The following is an 18,269-nucleotide window of genomic DNA, read 5'->3' as shown; positions in this document are numbered from 1 at the left end:
TTACTGCTGTAGAAAGAGGTAACTGCTCATGGATTCTTAGGGTTGACAATGATATTGACAGACTGAGATCTGTTGATGTTTTTTTTTTTTCATCACTGATGTACATGTATATCAGTGAACCGCTACACTGTAGCTATAGGTGATCTAAATATGACACATAGTATACATCTGGGCAATTATCAATCGGAATAAACAAAATGTTAATGGATGCAGAGACACAAAATACAGTCACTTACCTATACATCTCTTATTTTTTGAACAAATTTCCCTTTTAAATGATTAGTTTGGTGTTATTCCAGTTTCTTTTTTCTTATTGTCAACAAATTTCTTAATAAGGGCAAAACCAATAATATATCAATCCAACTCCCAGCACTTTCTGACTTCCCTACTCTGTCTGTGCCCTGAGTGGAGCTCTATGGCACAGAGGAATAAGATATATCAGACTTTATCTACTTAGACAATACTTGTTAGCAGGATCAATTAATTGTTGGTTTTGGTCTTTTCATGGGGTGGTATGCCAATAAGGTTAATTTCCTTCTCTTGGCTTGACTCAAGTTGTTATCTTTGGGATATATGTTAGGAATGCTGGACTATTTTACCTCTTTATATATGAGTGAAGTCATATGTAATATTGCCCAAGTGAATTCCTGTCTTCACCAACCTCCCTGTGACTTCCCATTACTCTGAATCTTCCTGTTTTCATTGCCTCTTTTGGGTATAAAAAATTTAAATCCACCTATCATGTATGCTAATCCACTGTCTAACTAAGGAATGTCACAAATCTGTTATGCAGACTTTAGGTTAGGGGCTGAAATAATATCTGACTGGGCATTATCAATGGTTAACTACAGCTATGAAGCTGCTGTGTTTCTGCTTATGTCTGTTGGGGCTGTTACAGCCATTCAACTTGCTCTGGTCCTTAATATTAGACCGTACCTCTGATAAAACATGATGAGGTTTTTCGACAGATGGTAAATGAAATGCAACCAGAAATGTGTGGATGTATTATACCTGAATGTACTGCTCAACAAACACTGGCTTATTTTCTAGGTAATAGTGAAATGACAAAAACTAATTGGATAATGAATTCTTGCTGTGAGTCTGCATCATGGATGAAAGGTGAGTGGAAACTATTGTTTTAGTCTAAGCAATAAATCCTGTTTGGTTTCCTATTACCATAGCTCAAGTTAATCTTACTTATCTTATATTCTAAGATTAAGTGGCCAAAGACGACTTGATTTTCCGAATATCAAACTAATGAGAAACGCAGTCACCTTTTCCGACTGTTATTATGAAATTAAACTCACTTTTAAAACAGATATCTGAAGCACAAGCTTATCAGTGCCATGCTAAGCACAAAATAAAATCTTTATCTGGCCATGCAAGTTTCTTTGAACTGAGACAACTATTAATGAAGGCACATTAACGGTTACGTTAACGGAGTTCCCTGACCTGATTATTTATGGTTTGGTGAGTGGCTGCAACTCTTAACATAGGTCCGTCAGTCTCTGCAGATAAGCCTCTGCAGTGATAACACAGCTCCACTCCGGTCCATGAACAAAGTCAGGAGGGAGGATGGAAAAAAGACTTTAATTGGCTAATTTGACTGACAGTGCCCTGCAAGTAACTTGAGTGAAGCCATTTCAGAATAAAATCTGACCAAAAGGAAGAGCGTGTGCTGTCTGCAAGGCCACATATTGTAAGCAGCCACAGGTAGTACTCAAATGTCTTTACTTTAGGCTCAGTGATTTGATAATTAACTAATGTAAAAAAAAACATCAAATCCACTTACAATGATGGCAACAAATGTCTCATAGAAAACTTAAGCCTTCATTTGCCTTGACAGCTATTGTTTTTCACTGTCTAGGGATGAACAGTCAACTGGTTGCCTCTGATTGTTAATGCAGACTGAAGGAATCTGGCTGCATCCTGTATTCAATAGACATTAGGTATTACTAATTAAGGGTGCGTCAGGTGGGGGACAGGATGATAAACTGAGACTCCTGGATCGGAAGTGAGCAAGGGGAAAAAGAATAAATCAGCCAATATTTTGCATTAATTTTTTTGTAGTTAGAGGGAAAAACGTGTTTCCATGGTTCAAAATGTATTAAAGCTCATACAATTAATCAATTAACCAATTAACAGATCAACCAAATAATTAATCAGGAAAATAATTAATCTAATCTATACTGATTAATATAACTGCAAATCTATCTATCTACCTATCTATCTATCTATTAGATAAAGGTCAGTTCTTCACCACCTTCTAGCCAATCATACGTGACCTAAATATGGCCTATTTTCCAGTTTAATACCAATTAGTAATATTTTTTATAATACGATTTTTCGGTCATGTGTATTTCTCTGTACTTCTTTTAAGTTCGCTGTAGCCTATGTCAAACCATTCTCATAACAATTTTTCAGTCTTTCTGCCTCTTGTCACTTTTTTTTCCTTGTCTGTCTGTGTAGGAAAATATGACCAAGCACATTTCTCTTTTTTACCCTTATATATTTCTGTACACCTATATACTGAAATAGAAATATACTGTTTTTTTTCCTGTCGGTCTAGGAATTTAAGACGAAGCAGGGTAGAGTTCCAGTAAGTCATCGTGTCTGTGATTACTAAGGGCATCCCCGGCCGCTGATTGGCCGACCCGCATGCGAGCTGCAGAAGCATTGAGAGGCGTGAACGTCTCGCCGGCGCGCTATATGTACCGCTGTACTTCTGTACAGGATCAGGGAAACGCTCAAGCGAGGAGAGAAGCAACAACGGCAACAAGCAGAGGAGAGAAGCAACAACGACAACAAGTAGAGGAGAGAAGCAACAACGACAACAAGCAGAGGAGAGAAGCAAAAACTACAACAAGCAGAGGAGAGATTGGACATTATTCACAGAGCCTACTACAACTACAGTAGCCGGTGTGCGGAGAACTCAGCGGATCCAGTAGGACTCCATTGAGTTTATTCCAGCAAAAGCGGAGAGGAGTGGGAAAGTTTGGAGAAATGAAGCCCGTGTACCAAAACCTCATCAGCCTGCTGTTTGTCTTCAGCAGCCTGCATGTAAACCAACTCACGGAGGGTTGCTCGTGTGCCCTGTCTCACCCGCAAGACGCATACTGTAACTCCGAGATAGGTGAGTGACGGATCACGTCGACCCGTTTTACTGCTGTAAATAGGCTTATTTTCATTTTAAACCCTGTACCGAGAGCAGATGTTCAGATAAAAGTGCTGCCTGTCGGTAAATACAAGAGAGAGGACTGCCTTGCGATCAGTTTACTGTATGCACGTAAGTCAGTAAAGCTTGTTTTCGGCCAAGTCTCTCTTTTGAGTATATTTGAAACAAAAATAAATAGCAGTTCAGAACTTTTTTTTTCAAATTCACAAAAATGTTTTCACCAGAATTACTACTTCTGTTTTTTGTAATTTTCACTGTTTAATGGAAATATCTTGTAATAGAACAAACTAAGGTAGTTTTAGGTCAGAGGACACCACTGATGCTTATTAAAGTGACAGCTATTACCCCAACTTAAGAGTTCCTCAGCATTCCTGTGCTTTATCTCAAAATGACTCAAACTGATGAGGCGGTTTGGGAATCAGCGGCATATTAATTTCTCCACCTGATTCACTTCACTTCATATTCAACCTGTTTATATGTGGGAAGCACTCTCAGTTTCAATTTAGAAACTGAGAGTGCACAGCTGTAGCTGTAGAGCAATGCAAGGTCTCAAACATAAGTGAAACATGTCACTTTGTGTAACTTCCAGAGCCACTCTGCCCTCTGATCAGTTTATGAGTTTTTTTTTTCTTTTCTTTTCTCTCTGGATGAATGTCCCTTACTCAGTATGGTAAAATCTTGTTTGTGATATCTTTTTACTAATGCAGAGCACTTTCAACCACCTAAAAATGTGTCATCTAAGTCATCTGAAATGTCTCAAATTCTCCTTATTTTTCTTCACAGCCTGGTATTTCTGTCAAACAACCACCCTGTTGTAGCTCAGATATACCCAGCCTCTGGTTCACAAACAGCAGGCCGAGGAGGTTTACATAACTTGTTTTACTGCCTGGCCTGGTTTTGCTTTCTTTGACTACCCAAAATAATATGAACTTGGGATCTGGCTTGGGCTGGAACGCAACTCCAACCTGACCTGTGTTTTTAGATAACACTGGGAAAGACCTGAGGAGTATCTGATCTGCCCTGTAGGCAGAGACGGTGTTTTTGGGTTGAGAGTTTCAACAGGTTGTGAGACAGGAGTATAGTTGATTTCTTCTTTCTCACACACACACACACACACACACACACACACACACACACACACACACACACACACACACACACACACACACATACACACTCATTTGCAAAGGCAGCAGCTAATGGCGTTTTTGAGTGCAGCTGATATTTTGCTTCATTATCATTTAACCCCAAAATGTGAAACCATCATGCAGCTCTAAAAAACCTGACACAGAATCAAACAATGATCATTCAGTCTAAACAAAGCGCACACACACACACACACACACACACACACACACACACACACACACACACACACACACACACGTGTGTAGCCCATTTGTTCACCCTGTCGTGTAGTGTCAACTAACATGTTACAAGGGAACTCCTAGTTTCTGCAGCAACACTTGTACAAACACATACACACTCAGATGTCACTTATAATGATATTGCATTTACTACTGGTGACTAGTAGAGGCTGATAGTGATGATAAATGCTCTAAGACTTTTTAATGTTAAATGCACCTTCAAAATCACGGCAACAAATATTTTTTGTAGTTTTTTTCCAAATTTAATTCCTTAGAGGAGACAATTGAGATCACCAATGTCTGTATGCTGCATATGAAGCTAGAGCTAAGCTAGACTAAAATTAGCTAGGTTTCATACTTTTTCTTTTGTGCAAATTAAACAAACAAGATGTAACTTTTAGTGAGCTTAGATTTGTTTTTCTTAGCGAGAGTTAGATGAGGAGACTGACACCACTCTCATGGCTGTACACTTAGCTGGCAAAAAAACAAACAAATTGAAAATGGTGAAACAGTTAGCCCGGTTCGGTCCAGAAAAAAAAAAAATACTTTTAGTATCTCTGAATGACAAATTAACAATTTGTATCCAATTTCTTTAATGTTTTAATTGGTGAGCTGGTCGGTGGAGTTTGTTGCCTCTAGAAAGAGCCAAGCTAGCTGTTTTCCCCATTTCCACTCTTTATGTTAAGCTAAGCTAACTGACTGTTGGCTGCAACTTAATATTTAGTGTGAATAGTCTTGCCCCATCACCCTTCCATGACATAAAAAATGTCTTTCTCTCCCTAACTGATCTCCCATTTAATTACACTTTTGAATTATCCCTCCACAACAAGAAGAAATACTTTACAGTAATGACACAACATGCCTTCAAAATGCCATTTAATTAGCAATGTTCTGTTTCTAGACTCAATACATTATAATCACTCTACAAGGCTTTCCGTTTTTGAAGGATCTGTTAAATTTGACTGTGAACTTCTTTTGCTCAAATTTGGAGAGCACAACTAGTACATCTTTTTTGGCATAAATTACTTCTTTTAGTTTTGACATGGGTGGGAACTCACAATGATGCTATGGCAAATCCTTTGCAGAGCTTAGAGGGGAGGAAGTGAAGGACTGGTTCTTTGTAGGAGGGAGCACCTAAAATAGGACCCAGATATTGTGACTTTAAAGACCCAAAAGGGCCACTCTGTCTCTCTTAGTAACCCGAGATCACCAGGCCTGAGAGTGCGTCTTCAGCCAGATGACCCATTTGGATTGAGTGAAAATGCCGCTTGCCCAAACACTCAAGCGATGCCTTTCATAGTCCTTCAAATCTTCAGATAGCTCATGATGTCAACACGCACTGAGACTTGCCAGTACAGAATCTGGGACTTACTTCAATGGGTGCAATGATCAATTGTGAGCCCCATTAATCCAATTTCCAAGGTTAGATTAGCCCTAAGTGTGCTTTGAATTCTTGCAGTCCATCTGAGAAACACTTCTAGAACAGAAGCTGGATGCAGAGCACAAAGGTAACTGCTAATCACATTCTTTAATCTGGGTCATATTTAGTCGTATTGCATATTAAGTCAAAGTTAGGATAGTCATGAATTCTGTACTTTTTTAAACTGGCATTTAAAAAATCCAGACTTTTGAGATTTACACAGGAAGCCCGAATGGTTTGATATGATCCAGTTTAGGCAATGTTGTAATTTTTTGATGTATAGCTAATGACATCCTTGACATGTTAAATGTCAGGCGTTGCAATTTTGTTAAAACAAACATCTCAGATACCACAGGGATGAAAAACTTATCTGAAATGGGATCATACTGTTTCATTCTATAATTTACTGTCTTCCTCTATTACCTTAGACCAAAACCTGCATTTCTGCTTGTGTCACCAAGCATTGATAAAACATGAAGATGTGAAAAACAAAAGTGTTGGGTTGGAAAGCTGATGCCACAAGGGAGAAACCCTGTAATTCTCACCATCGACATCAAAGGCAACAGGCCTGAATCTTCCCAATTTAAAACCCGTAGTCATGTTCAAAGTACTTTACTCTTGTTTTCTTGACTATGACCCATAATCACTCATAGGCATGCCACTGGATGAATCGCAATTAGGTTAAAGGGTTGGAAATTGGGTTATTGTTATTGTCTCCCTTTATTTAACAAAGTTAAATATTTCAGATCATGAAAGTGCTCTAAGAACAGGCAACTGTAGTTTCTAGTTAAGTTTCTAGTGTCTGCCGTTCCCTCTGCTTTGATGGTGGTATGTTTGACAGACCTGAAATGCATTTGAGTCATATTGTTGGTTACCATTTTGAAAATTTGCTGATAAATTGTCATTTTTGTGGTTTTGTATTTGGCTGACTGTAAGTGGGATATCCTCCATAATAAACTATTTTCTAATCAGGTTAGACCCATTCTGTCAGACTTCCCTGCCACATACCTGAGCACAATACAGTGACCTGGGTGCTTTCTTGTGCAGAGACCTAGTTGGCTGCTATTAGGCATCTGGGTTAAAGCAGGCCATTCAAAAGGGGAAATGAGCAGTACTTATTTTTCCTTCAAAAGCAAGATTAGAGGCCCAGAAGTAAACTTTGACCTCTCCTGGTACCAATACACCCTCATCCTCCAATTAATGAGTTATGTTGTTGAATCAATACTCCCTCTGTCAACTGCTCTCCACCTCCTCATCTGCATGTCAACTGATGATAACCTGAGCGAAGCCAGGACTTCTGTTATGAGATGCATTATGTCAGCTTGGATCAGATATCCATAGTTTTCCCAAAAGTGAGTTAAAATATGATGAGATGTCAAAGGTTCTAGATTCAATACAAGCTTGAGAATCTCGTCCCTTGGGCCAGGTGTATCAAATCCCCAGCCGTCCCTCCCTTCTCTAATGACTACACAGCTGCTCCGGCATTCACTGTTTTAAACAGGAGGCAAGCTCTGGGGTGATGGACAACTGCCCAGCACACGCTCATGAAAATACAATGATTAATACACCATAAAGCAATGATTTAATCATCTTCAGTTGTACTTGTAAAGGTGTTACTGAGTATTCTATTATCTTTACTGAAAGTACAACAAAAGTAACAGGAAATATTTGACCCTGGAACATCACTTTTATCTACTGTAGCCTCTGACTGTCAAAAACTGAAGTCAGATTTTTACAATAGCAGTAACAGAAAGCAGCATACTGGATAATTCAAGCAGAAATCCAACTACCGATGGGAATTTTCTTTTAAATATTGACATTTATGTAGCTAGTGAGCAAGATACACAGCAAAGAGAGTGAGTGAGAAAGATATAAAGAGCAAGTGAAAGATATGAAAGCAGGCACTGCAGAAGCACAGATAACGCTAAGCCAACTGATAGAGCTTCAGGTGTTGTTTGTTACTCTCTTTCTACAGGGCATTCATGGATACTCACTAATTTGGAGACTTCTAGCTGATGTTAGCAAACTTTAGCTAGGTACCGGTGCAATTGAAATTACTGAGTCAGTTTTCTAACCTAATTACTCATTGCTACTTGTGGTACTTTTACACTGCAATAATTTCATCAGTTGGTACATGGTCACTTCGAATCAGACCAAATTTAAAGGCTGTTTCATTAAAACCTTTGGTAAATGTAAAAAATTCAGTTACTCAAAACATTCCCTGTTGTGACACAAACAAACCACCATAGCATCAGAGATAGTGATGAAAACTCACTGCTTCATAAGCTGCCTTTCACCAACCAGAAAGTGGACATTACAGACTTTATTCTACAGCGTTTTCCAGCTGACACAAAGTTATACAGCAGGGATTCAGTTTCAGTGTTTATTTTTGAGTGAGGTCGTGCGTCGTCCTGAGAATTCCTCTTCCTCCCACTCGCCTCCTCAAACTTGGACCACTTTGCACTTATAATAAAATCTGCGTCACCTCACTTTCTTTTTCTCCCTCACACACACACACACAAACACAAATGAGTCACCTTATTCTTGTCATGACTGCAGTTTGCCACATTGTACGTAGGCTGAAGTAAATGTTTAACTAAATTACACGCTAACCTTAAGATTTAGCATTTGCATTCACACTTGTGTAATCCCCTACTTTAGGCAAGAGATACTGAGTGAAAAAAGGATTCAATTAGTCTTTGTCTTTTTTGTTAGACCCTGGTTACCTCTCTTATTGAAAAAAGCCTCCCACTCTTGAGAATGTATGTCAGATGCTCTACAGAAGATTAATCCTTGTGCATCACGACGCTGGCCTGTAATTCCATATGCTTGGAAAAGTAATAAGGAGAGGGACTCTTACATTACAGTATAGAGTAGCTGACTCAAGTATATTATCTTCTGGGTTATAATCCGGGCCATGTGACCCAGTTGGTACCTTTTTTAGCCTTAAATTTTAGCCATATAGCAAAAGGCTGAAAGTCGAACTGAATTTTTTATTTTTTTTATTTTTTTTTTAAGAAATCAGTATATATATTGGTATCTATATCTATATCTCTATATCTATAGATATAGATATATATAGATATTGGACGGCAGCCCAACAAGAGGGGTCCTATCTGGATGTACTTCAGTTGAATTAGCTGACCTGTGGCCCTTGAAACATGAACATTTGTTTCTCCTCAGGGCTGGTTTTGAAGTCAGGGCCTAAGAAACTAGGATTTGGGATGACACTTTAAAATAATGGCAGTATTCGCACATTCCTTTGAAATTGTGCCCAGGTTCCTCTGTAATTGTAGAAGCAAATGTTTTTTCAAACAGCATTTGGGTACTTTTATCAAAGGTCGATCAAGTAGTAGCACTCTTGGGCTTATAGTAAAAGAGATGACAGATTAATTAATCAAATGTTCTGCAGCAAGTTATGGTGAAAGGGGAGGGCAGATAGGGAGTCAGTACAGAACTTTATTACCAAAAGGTCTGAAATGAGCTAAATTTTCCTTGGTTGTGTGATGCTTGAAAAGTTGTCAGTGAAAGTCAGTGAGTGATACTACAGTGCTGGCAGGTGAAAAAAATCACCTACAAGCTCTACTGAAAAGGAGAAGTGTTACGTCACTTGCAATTTGAAAGCTTTTTCCATTTTGAAGTTCTTTAGTAGTGCATTTTGAATAGATGATTGGCTCATTGAGGCTGGGACATTCACTGAAAAATTCGATTTCAAAGGAATGAAAAATAACTAGGAGTTAGTTTAAATATATTCAATTTAAATCCATGTTGCCCAATCCTAAACTACATAGCAGATTTGGCACTCCTCTCCCTTGCAGTGCCTTAATTGCCTAACTTGGTAACATGGATTAATACAGATAGAATATTCTTTTTTCTCTACATGGAACAATAGTTTGACTTTTGAATAAAAATGATTTCAACAAGAACACCAGTGGAACATGAGTTATTAATAAGTATAATAGGATTTTTAGTCATGCTAACAGGTAGCTTTAGGAATGGATTTTGCCCATTCATCCAGAACTTTGGTCCAAAATGAAATATCTCAATTATTGGGTAGATAGAATTTATATTTAGTCGAGTATCCGTGGTCCCCAGAGGATGAGTCCTAATGACTTTGGTGATCTCCTGACCTTTTTATCTAGAACTGTCATCAGGTCAAAATTTCACTTTGTCTAATACAGCTGCACTTTGTGTTCAGCGCTAATTAGCTAATATTTGTTTGCTAACATGCTTAACTATAATGGTGACCATGGTAAACATTACCTGCTAAACTTTCTAACTTTCTGAACTTTAATCTCTTCATAGTGGCTAAAAATAAGTATTTAGGAGTTATATTGAGAATTTCAGGGTCTTCATGTCCAAAACAAATTGGTCATCACCACTTTTGGGTGGTCATGCTGTACAACTTCCTGTTTGAGTTTATATTTATGCCCAATACCATTTGCCTGGAAGTGGGACAGCTAGACAAATACATACCAAACAGAAGATGCCACATTCCTCATTTCTTCTGCCAGTCGAAAAGAATGAAAGGCTTCTCATTTTTTCCCTTTTTTTGGGAATGTGAGCCCCCAAAGAAATGTGGCAAGGAAATTCCACCAGGAGAAAATAACAAACACAGCCAGTGTAAGTTGTGTCTGTGGCCTGCTGGCTATGGGCAGCAGGTGAACTTCACAGATGACTGACAACTTATGCAGGGCCCACAGGTCTGGTTAAACTCTATTCACTGGATCAAATTATCACTAATTTTTACACTCCCCGCTCTTCCACAATAAACTCCCTTACTCTAACATGAGTGAAAGCAAACAAATCAAAGTCACCACCGAACCTTTTCACCTCGCCTGCTTTTACATGAGGGTCCTACATGCAGATAATATCTTTTTCAAGCCCTGATCCCAATATAGACGGAAGCCTGTTTAAACAGAGGAGACACACAATGCACTTTTTTCCCTAAAATGAATTCGTTCTGTTTTTTTTTATTTTTTTTATTTTAATCAGAAAAAACCTGACTGGAGTTACGTTTTTCCAAGTCTAATCTGAATACTAAACCTACAAAATCAGAACCAAGCTTTAAAAACTATATGTGAAGTTTCTTGTGATTGTAACAAGTTCTATCTTAGAGTGGATATGAGCAGTCATCCAAAAAATCTTGATCTTGAGTGGAACACAGACAATGCCTCTTGCTCTTTCCTTCAAATGTTTGTATAAAACTCATAAGGCTCTTTAGTGTTTTTACCCAACTGGCCCTCCTTGGCAAATAGCAGCAATGCAGAAAATCAGATAAACTGTGGTGCCAACCTGGTCCTGAAATGGTATTTATCAGGGTTTGCTTATTCCTCCTACTGGATTAGGAAGTGTGTTATTTGATGGTTTGGAGAGGAATGCTCGGAGTTACATGCTAAAGGTATGACAGTTTGTTCTGATCATCTCAAAGTGGTTGACAGTGTGTCTCCTCTCTTCACAGTGATTCGTGCTAAAGTGGTGGGTAAGAAGCTCCTGAGAGATGGACCTTTTGGAACGATGTGCTACACAGTCAAGCAAATGAAGGTGAGACCGTCAATCTTCATGCAAGACACTGAACCTCTTTCAGCTTCAAAGAAATTGTACGACATTTAATGAAACATATTTACTGTAAATTAGAAGAGAAGATCAATACGACTCATGTCTGTTAGCTACTTATGAAGCTAGAGCAGTGTTGGAGGAATGAACATGCTTGTCAGTTACATTTTAGCTTAGGTAGCAGAACTCTGAACTTGGACCTACTGAAACAAGACTGAATAGTGGTTGGACCGCCCTTTATCTGTTTGCTTCTGTCCTACCCTCTGAGCTCACATATACAGTATTTTAATACAGCCGAATTCCCAATAAAGCTGTTCTTATTTACAATTTTTTTTCTATTTCTGTTGTCAGACAATGGAACAAGTATAAAAAAGTGACTGAATAACTACATGTTAACCAGCAGTCACTTCCAAGCCATTGCCAAGCTGCTGCTCTGCACTGCTGAAATCCTGGTTTTATAACAGCGACATCATCTGACAAATCACCATGCACAAAAGTTAAAGACAACGGCTGTGCTGTGATTTTGCCTATATTTACTTGTCAAATGATTACACTCCAAGAGAAAATTAGAAGCTCATTTATGTCTGTGCAGCTGCTATGCGGTCAATTGAATGAGAGGCATAGAGAGGTGTGCCTGTGGAGGGACAGCCTGATCTTGTGCAAGTGGGGCAATGCTGGCAACTCTCTTCTACGGAAAGTAGCTAAGGTTTTTCCAAAAAGTTGCTAGATTTGTCGCTAGATGTTTTTGTGAAGAAAAGTTGCTAAAAGGGTCTGAAAAATAGGTAAATCTAGCGACAAAGGCTCTAAGGAGTTAACACTGCCTCTAAACACCCCTCTGATGAAGCAACAGAAGTGGCTATTCATTTTGAAAGAGGAACGGCCAATGGTGTAACTTTAACTCGTATTCATGTGGCATTCAGCTGACCAATGGTGTAACTTTATCACACACTCAGTCAGTCAGACAGTCATGGACATTGGCCCTTATAGGGTTGGCCCGGTGTTGCAGTCCAGCCAATAATTGCTTAGGTTGCAATTTCCTTAGCTAACTTTTTCTTTGTTTGGTTTTTGTTATTGCCCCTTACTTAATAGGCCTTATTTCTGAATAGTGAGTGAACATTTTCCAACATGTCCAGGTAGAGTAGCAGATGTCACAACCCGTGATTCTGATTGAAGGTCACTGCACTGAAATTGCAATGACCAACATGAAATTAGAAACAAAATAATTTGTCTTTCATTTAAGAATACTCTTTGGTCTCCTATTTAAAAGTATGGGCACATAAAATCTCATACACTGGATGTTGCATAAACTCTTTGGTTACGATGCTGTCTGTCCGTCTATCTGTCCCCTCAGCCAATGTGTGATAGCTGAAAAGCAGTTTGGGATTCTTAGCCTGAAAGCCCATTCTTCACTTGCTGTATTTTCTCACATAATGCTGCATATTTCTGACAGACGCTGACATTAGCCTGCTGCTCAGACAGGAGCCAGGCCAGAGGATTAGCAGGCTTACAGTCATTACAGCGCAACCAAACTCCACGCTTTGAGTGAAGACTTTTAACAGAGTCATGCACTGCATCAGTACAATCCCAGTTTGTAATAAAAGCATTAAGTGGCCTCTTGTTAGTGAAGCACACGAATCACGACTGTAGAGAATATCCTCAGGAATTAGATGTGATCTTTGCATCTCTTGGGTTATTTGTTTGTAATGAAGTCTGCTGGTGTATACTGCAAACAGTGGTTTTCCTTGTGGGTTGATGAAGAACACAACTGCCTCCGAATCTCAACAAAATCCTATGAGACGAATGCCTTTGGCTTTCTCAAACCTCCACAGTTTTGGGCTTAGTTTGTTCAGTTTGTTCTGCTTTTCTGGGATCAACAAATCTAAACCGGGATTTCCTGTGGTTTCCAGACAAATAAATTACACTGAAAAAAACACAACAGTTCTCAGGGCGAACACTGTCTTCTGGCTCTGCATACCTGAGCTGACTAGATGGAGCTGAGGTTTAGCAATTACCTTGCCCAAACGACATTAAAGTTGGAAGTAATCATGTTATCTATGATTTAGGTAAGGGCAGAGTCTAATACTCATTCCTTAAGGAATGTCATTTGATAAAGTCAGCGTACTGTTTTCGTTCCTCATTATTTATGTGTGAGATTGAGTAAAGGGTGCAGTGCCAGGGTGAGGGGTACAACATGGCACTATTATTTCTTTCAGGTCTTAATTACATTTTTAGTTCTCATTTCTTACAGATGTACAAAGGGTTTGACAAAGTCCAGCACGTGCAGCACATTTACACAAGCGCCTCTGAGAGTTCTTGCGGCGTCAAGTTTGACATCAACAAGTACCAATACCTGATCACAGGTAAGCTCATGGTCTTTGTTTTTCATCAAAGTTAATTTACGTTTAGCCTTTGGAGTTTGAAAGACGTGGGCATTTACCAGGCATAGGGTTTTACAAAAGATGCACAAGTTGCAGAATGGGAAGTGTAGGATCCAGTGTTTTTGGAGCTTTACCCATACTGGGGACTAAAAGTGAGAATATATTAGCCTCTGCTGCTTCAATTTTGATCATTATTTTTTTATTTTATCTTTTTCTAATCTGTCCCTTGCAAGTTCATAACTTTATGGAACTGCAATAACTGGCAGTGCGACTTTTGATTAAGATTAAGGGAATTATGGATCTACCACATTTTATTTTAAAAAGCCAAATTGGAAATTGAACTTTTAACTCGAAGCATGACACAATTCTCAAAACAAAATCCATTTCAATCAGATCTGCTGAATGCTTGTTCCTTTTCAGAGGCCTTCCAGAATCTTGCTAGCAGTATTAAGTGTTGTTGTAGGCCTAATCTACTCTCTGCTGCTCCTCTCCTCCCCAAGGACTTCTTTATTTATAACCCACCATTTGCCACATGCAAGTAGGCAAAGCAAGGGCCTTTTAAAAAAAAAAAAAACTGCATTCATTTACCTCAGCTTCTCAAGCCAGAAACAGCAGAAAGCAGTTTTTTCACTCTCACAACTTGTAAACAGCTAGCAGGAAGCAACTGGCTTTTTCCAGCAGAAGCATTTTATGAGTTGCTTTCCAACAGAGGTGCAGTTTTCTTTGGACCCTGCGGTGTTTGGTGTGACCTAGAAAATACTGCAACTACACCCCACAGTGCAAGTGAACAAGACGGCATTGGCAGGCAGCCACGGCTATGTTTACGCAGCATGAGCATGGGTGCGAGAGACATCACTGACATCTTTCGCTGCTCTCAGGGCTGTTTTTATAAGTCCTGCGTATGATCAGGGCTGCATAATGAGCAATTTAAACACACCAGGCCTTTGAAATGACCGGCTTGGGTCCCCTTTGATCAAGCTTTGAGTGCTCTGGCCCTGATTAGTATTTTAGGAGCATGTCACACACTCAACATCATATAATAAGCCTTTAAGTGCCTCCAGTAATCCTAGTGCAGGGATGCAGGCCGAATGGGAAGGTTGGGGGGTTGAAGAGGCAAATATTTGTAAGCTGTCAAAGTCCTGTGTGGTGACAACATGGTGAAGGAGACATATAGTGACAAATCATGATGTTCCTAAGTGCTTGCAGGCCGTCGTGGTGCGCCATTCTTAAGAGTCGGTGAGCTGCAAAATGTCCAGCGCTAAAAATAGACATTGGATATTCAGAAATAGGGGTGTTGGTATAATATGGGCTTACTCTATGATATTGTCTTACCATACATAAACAAGTTGGATTGCTTCAGTGGTGTGTTTATATTATCCTATGTTACATGCAAAGGATTATGAAATCAGACAAATAACGAAATATCTTGAGTGCAGTCATGGTCTTGTTGTTTGGTGTGGGTCCTCATGCTATTAGCTATCACTCTGGTCCTGAGTGAAATATCTCAAAAACTACTGGATAGATTGCCATGAAGTTTTGTATAAACATTCATGGTCCCCAGAGGATGAATCCTGCTTACTCTGGTGATTCCCTGACTTCTTGTACAATGCGAGTAAGAAATATGGAATCCCATAATAGCAGAAATCTGCCAAGTTTCCAAGTGGCACTTCAAAAATGTTGTTTTTCAAAGGAAAATATAGCTTATACTTTCAGCTTGTGACTCAACATGTCAACCTATCCATTCTTGTCTTTGCTTCCTCAGGTCGAGTGTACAATGGAAAGATCTACACTGGGCTGTGCAACTTCAATGAGCAGTGGGACCGCCTCTCATTGGCCCAGAAGAAAGGCATCAACAATCGCTACCAGCTGGGCTGCAACTGCAGGGTGAGTGGACACCAGCAACCCTTGCCCAGCAAGGACAGGAATGATGAGGGAAGAAGAGGCAGGTGAAGGATCAAGAGAAGTAGGAGCTAGAGATTACTACTCCTCATTTTTACATCTAAAATAAGAGGTTAAAATGGTCCGGAACGATACGGATCCTCCGTCTGCCAAATCCCACTTTAACCCCTGACTAGAAGTAAACATGAAACTGCCAGAGTATTTATTACTGAGGAAGAAGGAAAATATTATTAATCATGGTGCCCTCTATATGTGAAGGGTCAAACCAAATCAGGCTCATTAATGCTACTGTTTAACTACTAAAAGCCAACAAAGAGAAACTGCGAGCAACAGTCTTATACTAAAAACTACTGTACAGTAGTGTCCTTGACATCTGCTAACACGATCATCCCCTATCGCTATAAGTGGATTAGCAGAGACCTATTTGTTCTCAGTTTGGGCCAGTGTGTGTAAACTGTGATCTGTGTGCATGGCAGCAGCCCAGAGGCATCCCAAGTAGGCCATCAATCAATTGAAACGTCAGTTGTGAGAGTCTGTAAGCACAGGCAGGCATAAACATCATCACACTTATAAAATGCACTCAGTCATCTTCCGCATTCCTTCACAAATGATGATTTCTTGCACTGGAAAGCAGGATGCATGTCGTACCGGTTAGAAAGTTATTCTCCGCAGATAATTAAAATCACTCAAACTAGGAAGTTATGTCAAATATCTCTGAACCATGGATGATAGATTCTCCAGGTTTAAATAACAAAAAATCCAAAATGGGACGTATGCCCTCTAACTTTCGATTTGAAATTGCTGCTGCATTCACATCCACATAAGTGCAGCCCTTTGCTGCTGAAGACTCTACTTTGCTGTCACTAAACGTAGCGTTTCCGTTTATCGCCTCTCTGAGTATTTATGTGGATCTTCCTGTCAGTTCATGCTGCATATTTATCTGTGAAGCTGCTCTTTGTGTGAGATCCTTGAGTAGTGATGCATGAAAGAGGCTCTGATATTCATTTAACACTTTAAAGCAGAGTGTGCGCTTACTGGTTTTGCACTTAGTTACATTTAACGCTGATTTTTTTTTTTACACCAGACCTATTGATCTGCTGTAGTAAATGACTGAAGGCAAAAAATGAAAAGCAAAAAAGCAAAGATGAGATTTCACATTATAAATGCATGTTCACCGTTTACTATTTCAGCCAAATCATATTTTATACTCACTTCCTTTCCTTAATGGTCCAAACTCTTCATTTGTACAATTCTGAGATTTTTCATACAATAATGGCTCATTCAGATAATTCTACTTTGCACAGTATGCTAGATTGTAGACTCACTGCTGTTGAAACTGCATGGTAAAACCAAATAAGGCTAGTTACAACAAGAAAACAAGTTGAATATGTCATGCAGCAACATCAAAGGAATGTCATTCACTTTGAGAAATATGCTTATTCAATTTTTGCTAAGATTAACGTCCAGCTATCAATACCACCTTTACGTCTGTATGCTAAATCCGAAGCTAGAGCCAATAAACTGTTTAACAGTTTACTTTAGCGTAACCTCTGTCCAAAGTTAAAATGACCCACTTACCAGCTCACTAATTAATACCTTAAACAAAAACAACTTGTTACAATTTGTTAAATAGTGGTTTGGAAGTGTTTAAGGTGTTTTAAAAAAATTCTAGTAAGAGCCAGGGTAGCTGTTTCCTCTTTTCCAGGCTTTATGCTAGCTAAGCTAATTGCAAAATGACAGTGGTATTAATCTTTTTATTTTAATCTCGCTAACAGAACAAATAAGGCTCTTTTCACAAAATGTCAAACTATTATTTTAAAGTTAATGTAACTTTAATATGTACATGGATTAATTTTTAAAGTATGGAGGTATAAAGTTCACCAAAAGATAATATTACAGAGACATGCTAAGAAAACAAGAGCCAAGGAAGGGGTGGGGCTGAGTTTTATAACATATTAGGATGTATTACACTAAGAAGGTAAAGGAGATACACAACCATTTAGCCAAAAAAAACAAACAAAAAACAACAACAACAAAAAAAAGCGAGTCTACACTAGTTGTTGCTAGTACAAAGTTTGTTTGTTTTTTCTCCTGCTTCATGGTTAAAGGTTTAGTTTTACCTCTGTCTGTAGATTAAGCCCTGCCGCTACCTGCCTTGCTTTGTGACCTCAAAGAATGAGTGCCTATGGACGGACATGCTGTCCCACTTTGGCAATTCCGGCTACCAGTCCCGACACTACGCCTGCATCCAGCAGAAGGAAGGCTACTGCAGCTGGTACCGGGGCATGAGCACCCGTGACAAAACCACCATCAATGCCACCGACCCCTGAACCTGAGTGCATCTTGCCTGAAACCCGCTGCCGCCTCCCTGACTCTGTCCCTTCCCTGATCATCTCTTGAGTATTTCAGAACTCTTAAAGCTCACTGGCCTGGGTGACTGCCCCCTTAAAGGGGCAACAAAGAGAAAAGAACAA

The 18,269-nt window shown here is 39.3% G+C and overlaps 2 protein-coding genes across 8 annotated transcripts in view; one reads left to right on the top strand and one right to left on the bottom strand.

The window, feature by feature from the left end:
• Window positions 1-18,269, bottom strand: part of LOC120803323 (synapsin-3-like) — a 114,659-nt gene that overhangs the window by 47,205 nt on the left and 49,185 nt on the right. The window lies entirely within an intron of this gene.
• The window catches only part of LOC120803347 (metalloproteinase inhibitor 3-like), a 16,674-nt gene continuing 1,104 nt past the window's right edge, over window positions 2,700-18,269 (top strand). The window contains exons 1-5 of the mRNA XM_040151724.1: window positions 2,700-3,133; window positions 11,424-11,506; window positions 13,767-13,878; window positions 15,659-15,780; window positions 17,928-18,269. The exon at window positions 17,928-18,269 is cut by the window's right edge and continues 1,104 nt beyond it. Coding sequence (XP_040007658.1) covers window positions 3,004-3,133; window positions 11,424-11,506; window positions 13,767-13,878; window positions 15,659-15,780; window positions 17,928-18,125 — 645 coding nt within the window. The 5' untranslated portion in view covers window positions 2,700-3,003 and the 3' untranslated portion in view covers window positions 18,126-18,269. The remainder of the gene's footprint in view (window positions 3,134-11,423; window positions 11,507-13,766; window positions 13,879-15,658; window positions 15,781-17,927) is intronic.

This window comes from Xiphias gladius, chromosome 2, assembly GCF_016859285.1.
Source record: "Xiphias gladius isolate SHS-SW01 ecotype Sanya breed wild chromosome 2, ASM1685928v1, whole genome shotgun sequence".
Taxonomy (NCBI): Eukaryota; Metazoa; Chordata; class Actinopteri; order Istiophoriformes; family Xiphiidae; genus Xiphias; species Xiphias gladius.
Note: the sequence above shows the minus strand (reverse complement) of the source record. Positions and strands in the feature narration are given on the sequence as shown.